Source organism: Toxorhynchites rutilus, chromosome 3 (genome assembly GCF_029784135.1).
Source record: "Toxorhynchites rutilus septentrionalis strain SRP chromosome 3, ASM2978413v1, whole genome shotgun sequence".
NCBI lineage: Eukaryota > Metazoa > Arthropoda > Insecta > Diptera > Culicidae > Toxorhynchites > Toxorhynchites rutilus.
In genome coordinates, this window is record NC_073746.1 from 105,458,313 (window position 1) to 105,469,411 (window position 11,099).

The 11,099-nt window shown below is 38.5% G+C and overlaps 2 protein-coding genes across 2 annotated transcripts; both read left to right on the forward strand.

Moving 5' to 3' along the window:
- On the forward strand, positions 1–1,183 carry LOC129777464 (2-oxo-4-hydroxy-4-carboxy-5-ureidoimidazoline decarboxylase-like). The gene is made up of 3 exons (XM_055783732.1): positions 1–220; positions 282–620; positions 674–1,183. Coding segments are annotated over exons 1-3 (525 nt in total). The 5' UTR covers positions 1–218; the 3' UTR covers positions 858–1,183.
- An 8,879-nt stretch (positions 1,184–10,062) lies between these two features.
- Positions 10,063–10,801, forward strand: LOC129779094 (proteasome maturation protein). The gene is made up of 3 exons (XM_055786360.1): positions 10,063–10,185; positions 10,254–10,385; positions 10,444–10,801. The coding sequence occupies exons 1-3, from the start codon at positions 10,183–10,185 to the stop codon at positions 10,705–10,707; spliced, it is 399 nt and encodes a 132-aa protein (XP_055642335.1). The 5' UTR covers positions 10,063–10,182; the 3' UTR covers positions 10,708–10,801.
- The last annotated feature ends 298 nt before the right edge of the window (positions 10,802–11,099 follow it).

An 11,099-nucleotide genomic window follows, 5' to 3' on the forward strand; every position in this document is an offset into this window, starting at 1 on the left:
CGATTGTGAATGTCAGTTCCCGACTGATCACCGCACGAGAGAGAACGTAAAACGGAGGCTTGTTATTGTAACCGAAACCTGTGATAGTGAAATTTGGTGTAGCTGATAAGCCGCAAGGCCAAAGTGTAAATCTCGTATATTGTACCTGAATTTTTGTTATTGAAAGATAACACTCCGCTTCCCTAGTCTGCTTTCTGGATACAGAGGAGTTTTTCGAAATGTATCGTACATCTCTAAGCTAAATGCTTTTTTTACTTATAAATATATTATCAATCTTCTAGGCGCACGAAACTGTCACTGGAGCAGCTTAATGCACTCGCACCAACAGAGTTCCATAAGATTTTCGAGAATGTGGTGGAATGCTGGCCCGAGGCTGCTATTTTCTGTTCGGCGATGCTACCATTCAAGAGTTTCGACGCAATGATTCTGATGTTCGAGAACTATTTGCAAAAGTTGAACAATGATAACAAGCTTCGCATTTTGCGTTTGCATCCGGATTTGGCGGGTAAACTTCTGGATACGCATGAACTTACAGATGAGTCTAGTTTCGAGCAATCAAGCGTGGGGCTGGACAAACTCTCGCTAGAGGATAAGGAAAAATTGACGTCATTGAATGAAGAGTACGATTAACAAAAAGATTAGATGGACATTTCTTAAAATTTTCCATTTACAGGTACAGGCATAAATTTGGTTTTCCGTTCGTAATTTGCGTACGCGAGGCATCCAAATTCGAAGCAATACTCAATGGATTTCTTGACAGAATCAATAATCATCCAGAGGTCGAGCTTGAAATCGGCATTGGTGAAGTGAAAAAGATTTGTAGATTGCGAATTCTGGAGTTGGTGAATCAATTATGATAATCCTAAGACGTTGCTATTTAGAAGGTAAGGTATTGTAGAGACTGCTTTGGGAAGCAGTCTAATTAGAAATGCGTCTCTTGGACACTCAGCAAGTATGATGACGCTAATGGAATTGACAGCATGCATTTGCCCGGCTTTGTGTCACGAATTCGACAAAAATTGAAAAAGGATAATGGCAACAAAGAAACAGTTGAGTTCCTTCCCTGGTTATGATAAATTACGTAAAAATATATCGGTCTTAGATTAAGCTCCAGTCCAAATTGCTGGCTCGAACATTGTTACAATTTGTAAATAATAAAGATTGACTCCATTGAACAAACATACATGCATGCTATTCTAAATATAACGTTATTCAGTTGTAAAATTGTCTTCTTAATAATATCAACAAACGTCATGATAAATAAAAAAAATAAGCATAATGGGAACATCTGCTTCAAGCTAGTCTAAAATACTACTGAATACCTGACTAAATAAATTACTCAAATGTTAGTATCACATGCCTTTCCGGGTGGGACGTCCACATTGAACCCCTACTGAACTAACAGGGGCCATCATATCGTGTTCCCAATGACATTCTCAAGTTGCGTTCCCATGAGACGAGTTCCCTACTGACAGTTCTGCTTGAGATTCTTTCTCACATATGACATTTTCACATGTCATATCTTAGCATCTTAGGGTAGAAACGGTAGAAACACACTAGACGGTTCTCCCGCGCGGAATTTGGAATGATGAACCGCAGCGGGAGCTTGATGTAAAACAACTTCACCGGTTGTCTACGGCATCTCTAGCTGTCGTTATTATATTTATATAGACGGATGCAAAACGAGTCTATGGTACAAGGTGCAACTGTTTGGACAGTAATAGCGAATTCGTTTTCGAAACTGAGTTAGTTCCAAACTTACTCTGTAACAAAAAAAGACGGGTGAGTAATGTCGGGGACATAACCGGAAAGACGTAGGACTACACCAAGGGGTGTCCATTATTCGAATATTATGGAGCACAGATCCCAGAATGACCAACTTTTCATGTACAAAATTACAGAAAAAAATCAAAGGATAAAATAAAACCTCAGCACTCAGCAAACACTCAAACGTTTAGATTCAAATACGAAAAAATCAAAATTTGTGTGCAAATGTTGTGCGGTGCAAATGTTGTAAGGGTTCTTGTTCAGCCGAACACACACTTGATGGCAAGCATATCGTAATAGGAATTTACCGTCTGGTATCGTGATATAATTGGGCTTTGCACTCTTCATGAATAACTGTGTTCTACTACTCGAGTCCTTCATTTCATACCCATATTGATGGGGTTTAGAGAAAATATATAATCCGCCATTTTGTGGTGGCGGCCATTCTGGATTTGCATTTTTCATAAATAACTGTGTTCTACTAGTCAATCCCTTTCATTTGATACCCATATTGATGGGGCTTTGAAAAAATATGTAATCCGCCATTTTGTAGCGGTCGCCATCTTGGATATTTAAGATCATGAAATACGCAGTTTTATAATGACTGCAGAGATAACAACAGGAAATGGATCAAATTTCAATGAATGTGGTACAGCGCCATAGACAATGTTACATACAAACATACAAATATGTCTCAGCTAAATAAAACCGTTTAAAAAGTTCAGCATTCTATCAAATCGAGCGCGATTAGCCACTCATTCACCCGGCGCGAGGCTTCCACCGCCTATATTTATTTCTAATCTCTTTTTTATCTCCCTTTCTTCACATTGTCCTTACGTTTCGCTCGTACCCGTGGTTGCTTGTAATGAATAGATGTTTGCTGCGGGAGCGCAGACAAAATGTATGGGAAAGTAGGGAATTCTTTCTTCAAATTTTTCATCAATTTGAACTTTATATGAGCCGAAAAACCGTAATGTGTAGCATATAAACAATTGCTGAGGATATTTGCTATCAATGTGTGTATTTGAAACCAATCATTCATCAATTGAGGAGGTATGAGCGTTCAAAAACTGAACACTTTTTCACACCGAAATATTGAAATGGGCCCCTATATTGAAAAGTTAGACGTAGTCCTACGTCAAAACGTTTTCGGGTTCACGAATGAGGCAGTTTGTTGATGTGCGTTATATAATCTGATTTGTTTATATTTGCGATGACAAATGTACAGTATCGACGTCTGGTAACCATATTAGTGTCTTCTTGAAAAGCGTTAAAGTTCCCTGTGGAACTTTTTGCCGTCTCAACGTATGCATTAACTAGCGTCATTTATTAATACTTAGTTGAGATTTCTTAAGCGGACCTTACACGGTCAATTTTATTGACAATATGATGACATTTGAGAGCATAATGACAGCTGAACATGGCCGACAACGCAGAAATCCGGATTTCCTGATTTTCGGGCATCAATATCGTGATCCAATATATCAAATATATGGATGCATGATGTTGACGTTTTACCTCACGGACTTCAAGACTGAGTTGCCAGATTTGCAAGCGGACATTTAATTTATGTTAGTCTTATACTTATGACAGACATACAGCTGTACTTGCGCTGTACTTCGAAAAATGTATGTCTGTCACCATGTACAGCGCTAGAACCATGCAAGCAACTCGGTACAATCGCTGTATCTGTACCGACCTGTTTCACCGTTGTACATGACTACAGTTGTACTGTGCGCAGCGCCACAAACGGTTAGTGGTGGGTAGTATGAACAAACTGAATCAAAACCAAAGATGGAAAACAAGGGAACATGATGTGATCTACGATTAATCGCAAACTGCACAGATCGCAATCTGTGCAAACTGCGACTAACTATTAATTCTCACCCAACATAACCAAATGATTTTCTCTTGGTAACTCTGAGTTGACCAAAGCATTGCTAGACTAAAACTAGTTCGAATAATTGAGTTACTCTCCGTCCTCGTTTTGTTTATAACTCCTAACAAGAATTTGCTCCATGGGAATGAGTGTCTCTACGACGTACGCTTTACGATTCTCGCTCTCTCGTCCGGGCGTTCAATTTTCCTTTCCGAGCGCGTTTACTTCGATGAAACTGGGTAAAATAAAAAAAAAGCGCTACAGCAGATAAGACGACTTTAATGTTTAATGTTTCACAGAGGATTTCTCAGATGGTGTGTAAATTAATCTACAAGAGACTGCAAACAATAATCCCCCTCAAATCACTAATTTTATGAGTTAATGTAAATGCGTTATTGGCCAAGGCTATTACGACATCGAACACGTGGTCTTGCGAGATATATTTTTCCGCCAGCCCAAATACAGACCTCTTTTTTCGGGCCCGAGTAAACTGATGGCTAGAACAGGCCTTGATTACCTTGAATTTATCAAAAAAGTCACAGGAGGTTGTGTCCGACACGACCGCATAGTTGACGTAGGATTACGTTAGGCTGTCTGTCGCATGCTGATTTTGGAAATGTTTGAAAAAATATATTGTTAAACTCTTTGATAATGATCTGCTGGCCGTTTGGTTTAGTTGTTGGGTAGTTTTTGTTCACTTCACCAGTGTTATTATCGAGCTTCCGGTATCAGTGATAGAAAGTTTTTTCAGCTCCGATGCCCGTTTACGGGATGTGAGACACAACTCAATTGTTGACCGCTGAGATTCGATGCTCGTCTTGAATTTCACTGCTGCACCTTCATCATGTCAAGAAGCACGTTCTCGCACTTCTGACGGAGAGAGCGTGCCCGAAACGCTCCGCTCGTGATACTTGCTGCTGCCACTAGTAGTAAGTAGTAGTAGTAGTAGTTTGCCGCTGCTTCTACTGCCATAGAAACTCAATGTGAGGCACAGCTCGCCTATTGACCACTCAGCTTCGATGCTCGCCTTGATATAAGCTGCTGCTACTTGTTGTCCGTTCCACGTCCATTGTGAGAATGAATGATATCTACGAGTGCTTCCTTGTTTTATATCATTTGGTATGTGTGAACTACGCGCCTCCTACTTGCTTGCGATACAAATATTTGGCTTATCGGGCACGAAAAAGCGAAGCGAAGTTTTAATATAGCTTTTGAAAGTATGATATCATAACCCTTTTCATCATCGATGCTTTTTCAACAAATAGTCGCTCAATTGATCGAATACTTAAAAACAACGAATGTTCCATGATGAATTGAACGAACATTTTAGACATTTCTCGCCGTTATACGACGGTTCCCTGTTAATTGCACCTGGTCAAAGAAAAAGCAAAACTTAACAATATTTTTGATCATAGTTTTACATCATTTTTATGATTAGTGGAAAACAATAAATTAAACTCTTTCGTTCAAAGCAATATCGATAGTCCTGAAAAGGACTGGTTGATTTCTCTGTTCATGTTCATGTTAATCGGATGTAGGCAGTTGTTTACTTTTTAGCAGCGGTAGTTTTCTCCAAAGCCGTTGCTGCTTTCTTTGGCTTTGGCATCTTCGGCTTCTGTGCGTCGGTTTGCGTGGGGTTTCGTTGACACCACCACGGCGAGCTGAACGAAGGGTAGCGTGTTTGGTACCCTTCATGATGCCAAGAACACGTTCTCGTACTTCTGACGAAGAGAACGTGCCTGAAACGCTTCGCTCGTGATGCTTGCTGTTGCCACAAGTACTAAACCGGTTTCAGCAATCGTTGCTACTGTTTGCCGCTTTTTATGCTGCCATAGAAGCTCTATGTGAGGCGCAGCTCACATTTTGACCGCTCAACTTCGATGCTCGCCTTAAGAAAAGCCGCTTCCACTGCTGCTGCTATCCACTTGTTGTTGTCCGTTCCACGTCCGTTGTAAGAATGGATGAGATCCACGTATACTCCTTCCTTTTATATCATTTGGTATGTGTGAAGTAGGCGCCTCCTACTCGATTTCCATGCAGCTTGCCGGTGAACGAACGAATCGGACGCGAAAATAGATGACGTCAATTTCGACCAATCAGGACTGGGTATCTCTGTTTGGATAGGGGTTGAGATTTTTCAATTGTTCGGTAGTTAGTTACATGATAAATACTATTTTATTCAATGTGAAAAATTGTTATGGAGTGCCGGAATCGTTTGATGCAAAAATCTCACCAATCCATCATGAAATGAATGAGTAATAAGCGTTTGAAATTGGACATTTATCACGACGTGATCGATTTTCGTTTTTCCATTTGTACCCCAATATGTTCCCGAAAGACGTAATCCTACGTCAAAAACATACATTAGCGCAAATATGTCAACATGTGTTTTTTTTTGTGTAAGCACGTAAATAATTGCTCATAAAATTTTTGGATTGTGGAACTCTACATAATTTGAATGCAGATAGACTATCCACAGTTTGTGAGGGGGGAGGGGGGTAATACCCATACAACTCAAATGGATAATGATTATCTGCTATCACAAAGCTGAGAAATTTTTTGACGTTTTGTTTTACTATTGATTCAATCAAAAAAAAAAAGCTTTATTTTTAAATGTTTTCTTATCCTGAGACTGGCTCACCATATTGCACTGCTACTAAAACCGTAGGCTAACTTCAAGGATATTTTTTATTCATTTTCGGCGAATAATCAATAGAGTGCCGTGTTATGAAACATCAGAATAATAGCAAAAACAATATTACGATCATAAGGTGTTGGACAGGTTATTCCAGACGACATTGGAATATATTCCATCTGATCATCTTTAGAAAGGTTAATGACCTTCAAAGGATAAATTTATCTTGGGCACATTGAATTGATGTTCATGACTTCCAGTCGGACGTTTATCTGCTCTGATAATAATTGTGTGGTCCTCACAAAGCACATATTTCAATGCCGTCAGTTCACTGAAATTCTTCGCATACCATTTGATGATAAGGTAGGATGTTGATAATCATTTGCTGCGATACCTATTGTTCCAACAGTATTCATTCGACAATATGAAGACTGAATACCTGAAATTAACCAGATTCAATCATGCAAATCTGCGGTCAAAGCAGTATGTACACTTGAGAGATGCAACAAGTTTGAAGGGATATAAAAAAACATTAGTCGTTCAATAAATCTACTGCCAGATATGTCGGAAGTCCACGATATATGAATAACATACGTCCATACTAATTCATTACATTTATTCGCAACGAAAAACGTAACCCCACAGAATTGAATTAATCAAATATGTGATCCGTTTTATCTACAAAATAAAAAGGGTCTGAAATTCAATCGAATTCGAAAGGTGTTTCGTGAAGTCACTAATTGAATTACTATTGGAAAAATTATTTCGAGAGAAATGTGAATGTTCAGAATTATTGGAATCTAAAAAACGATTTTGGGCGGGATGAGATTCGCCCAAATCTGCTGGTAATAAAATTAATCAAATGAATCCATTACCCGTCTGCTGTTTATCGGGCAGGAGACGACAGCATAATAAAATCGACACGAGACTGAGTCAGCCACTCACTGCGGTCAGTGAAATAGAGAATTAAAAATCCCTCGATGAGTGTCGTAAGATTTCAGTTGATCGTCTATTGTACACTTTACGATCAAGAACTCATCATCCGCTCTATGGAATGGGATTAATCGTTTGTGGCTTGCACTCACGATAAAACTTGAGTAGTAGAAGTAATGCTCCGAGAGTGCAAGCAGTGGGGATTCCGCTTTCATATTGCTTTTTTGAAATCTTGATAGCTCACCGTTCCAAGTATTCTCTCTGTGTACATATGAAGAATAAAAGAGCATCGACTGCTGGGGGTGATTTAAAAACATCCGACTAGAGGGATATACTTATTCATTGATCGTTGAATGTGATTTTTTACCATCCCTGATCAAAACACTTGGTAAATATTCTTTTCATTAATTTTCTCTTGATTTAATAACTCAGATTGGAAACTTGTTTGTTGTAGAGATGTGCCATCCGCTCATGAGCTGTTCCGAAGAATCGACTCTTTGAAGTGAGTTGACGCGGAACAGCTCGCAAAAAAAATCAAACAGCTCTTCAGCTCACTTTGATGATGATGAAGGAGAGAAAAGAGCTGTAGAATTGAAGAGAGTGTGTGAGCTGTAAGATTCAAATGAACTGACCGTCTCTCGCTCTTCGTGTTAAGACATCAATTTAGTTTCATTTGTCCCTCGTCTTTTCAACTGTTATATTCGCGTTGACGGCATTGAGCTTTGTTTACCAGTTTAAGGGGCGCCAAAAATAATAATTGGCTCTCAGGCAGAATGAACACGTTTTTAAAATTCAAATTATTAATGAAAATTAACTTCTGTGTATCAAATGAGTATTCTATTTCAATGAAAAACACTTTGTTGCAGGCGGTGCAAAAATCTCATAAGATTTTTTTTTTTGGAAGAAAACTTTCTATTGTAATGTAAAGCCTCAGTAAAAATGTCGGAAATGTTGTACTCGCCGAGTCTGTTGTAAATAATAGTCTGGAATACGTGTTTCAAGTAATTAATAATATGGTGTGAAAAATTTCATTTGAATTTTAACATTTTCAAACTGGCTTCGTGGCTATCGAGTTTGGGACCCAAATTGAAAGTCGGCACTGACAACTGAGCTGAAGAGCTGTTCATAAAGAACAGCTCATTTAGATGAGCTGATATGATCAGAGCTGTTCATCATGATGAGCTGATTTGCACACCTCTAGTTTGTTGTGTTTGATAGTTCAGACGCTAAATAAAAAACTTTTTCATTGAAACATGAGGTGAAAATTGGTCGAATTTCTGATTGTCAATTTGACATGCGGTGCAATGTACAACCAAAGTATGTCTGTCATGCTACGATGGTACCTGTACAACGCTGTACACGTACAACGCAAGTACAGCTGTATGTCTGTCCCTGGTATAACATTGCAAAATTTAAAACCATCATCAGTTTCACCGCAGCGCCGCCTAGATGTAGATTTGTACATTAGATCGCCAATTTTTGTTTATTCCATCTATCATCACATTTGAAGCGTTCAAAAGCTCAAACGTTACATGCGTTTTATGTGTGGCTCACCGTCCATAGATGGAGTTCTTCATTTGTTCGTCAGTATAGTAAGTTACCTCTAATTCAACATCTGACTAATTGGACAGACCTGAAATGCGACACGAATTATTGGACATTTTTACCTCAAATTGGACATTTTTGTAAACATCGTGGTTTTGACCCAAATTATGGCCCCAGATTGAAAGTCTCCACCAAACGTCGCCTCTAATGCGTCACTGAATGGTGTCTCGGTATGTTGAATTAGAGGTAGCTAACTGTATTCATTTCGAACCGTTCGCGTCGTGTGTCTTTGCTAGATATAGGGGAAGGATAGTAAAGACGGACACCTTAAGTAAACGTTGTTTTTTTTTCGTGAGTTTCCAAAAAAAAATATATAGCTATCTCACCACAGAATGATAGTCTAGGTCTCTTTTTATAAGAAAATTTGTTTTTGAGGTAGAAATTTTGCAAAATTGATGTGTCCGGCAACATTGAAAAAATGAGAATGAGCCAGGAGAGACTGACACTTGACGGGAAAGATGGACAATAACTGAAAATTGATCTTTATGTACTTGATATGTTTTGGAGATCTTCATATTGGCCTTCAAAATGATCGAACAAAACGGCTTGTCTAAAATCACCTTGAAAGGCTTGTAATCTTTCTCATTTTTTCACGTCTAAAATAGCTTCCGGCATTCGGAATGACAAATTCGGATTATGTTTTAAGACCGCTCTGCTGATTCGTCCATATATATCTGGTTGCTCTTACAAACGTAGTTAGTGGGCATCTGTTAAATAAACAAATAGGAAATAATCAAATTGTTTTCAAAAATAAAATGTTTGTCTTTTCTTTCGATGGAGTGTCCATTTCACCCGACTTGATTAGTATTTTTTGCATCAATATTTTTAGATTAAAAGTGTGAAAACACACCTCTGGTTCGATAAACTGGAAGAGAAGTGATTGTAAAACATTCGAGTAACGAAAAATACCTCAAAAATATTCGATAACAATGAAAACCTTGTTTTCTACAGACGAAAATTTATATCGAGCTGCTCTTTGTAGATTACTTTTTTGTTTTTATTACCAATGTTAACAGAAGGCCAGCTAGGTATACACAGTAAATGTCAAAGGTATTATACACTGTATTGCAAGTTTGTACATCATTAAAATTTAATACAAAAATGTAATTTATCAATCATACATGAGTGTCCATATTTCCCGCCGTGTCCGTCTTTCCCGACATTCCCCTACATATCTATCGACGAACAAACGGTTGAATGCACCCCTATTTATGTTCTTACTTTTTTATATATGCATGCATGGCATCCCTGCAACTGATGTCATATCGACTGTCAAAGTAAATCAGCTTCATAAAGAAAACAGCATCATCATTGTAGTGCTCGAAGTTGTTTTAAGTTAGTCTATTCGTATTTTCCAATAAAAATGGTATTTTTCAACAAACCTTATGCACTAAACTATTCTGCCACTAATGTGTATTATCTTCTCACACACAGGAAGCATCTATCAAAGTAGCCCCTCAGATGCCGGATAACTTCAAGGAATTCACCGGGCATGTCGAGCCGTTGGATGAGAACTGTTCGGCTCAACTTCAATTTGTTCATCCTCTGAAGCAATCAGAGCAAAATGTGAGTGGTATTTACTTTTACTTGGGCAGCAGGTTTTCTAATTTTGTTGTAATTGCAGCACGACAAACACCGTCAGAATCTTCATCTGCAAATGCTTCGTAATCGGGAGGGGCTGGCCGCACCACTAAAGCTCACGATGGAATTGAAATCTGTGTCCAGAACAGGTCATCTACCCTTCCTTCCATCTACAAATGTTGCGAGGGATGTGTTGACCGGACGGGACGAACTTGTGGACTTTACCGATATTTTCAACGTGGAAGAGTATTCGGAATTTTTGCGCCAACCTCACGCTGTCATGGAGAAAACTCTTGGCATTCTTTAGGCGATAACAAGATAACACTATGTATTTAGGTATTGCGGTTTGAACGTTATTCCGATTGTGTGTTGTAATAAAATTTGGGTTAAATGCATTCAAATATGAGTTCAATTCAACTACTTTAGAATATACCTGGCTGTGATGTTTATTGCGTGGAATTGGAGGGATGAGTATTCTTCGGTAGTCCTGTATACATTGCACTAGAAAAAGAAAACTGCTTCCTACAATTTATGGTAGTTTTATGTTAATTACTAGCTGACCCGACGAACTTCGTCCCGCCCACAATTGATATTTTAATCCAAATGATTAACGAAATCCAAATTCGCGATCAAAAATAGCGAACGCTACTTTAATTTCAACTAATATTCGAACGAAACACTTTCAGAACACAATTGGAT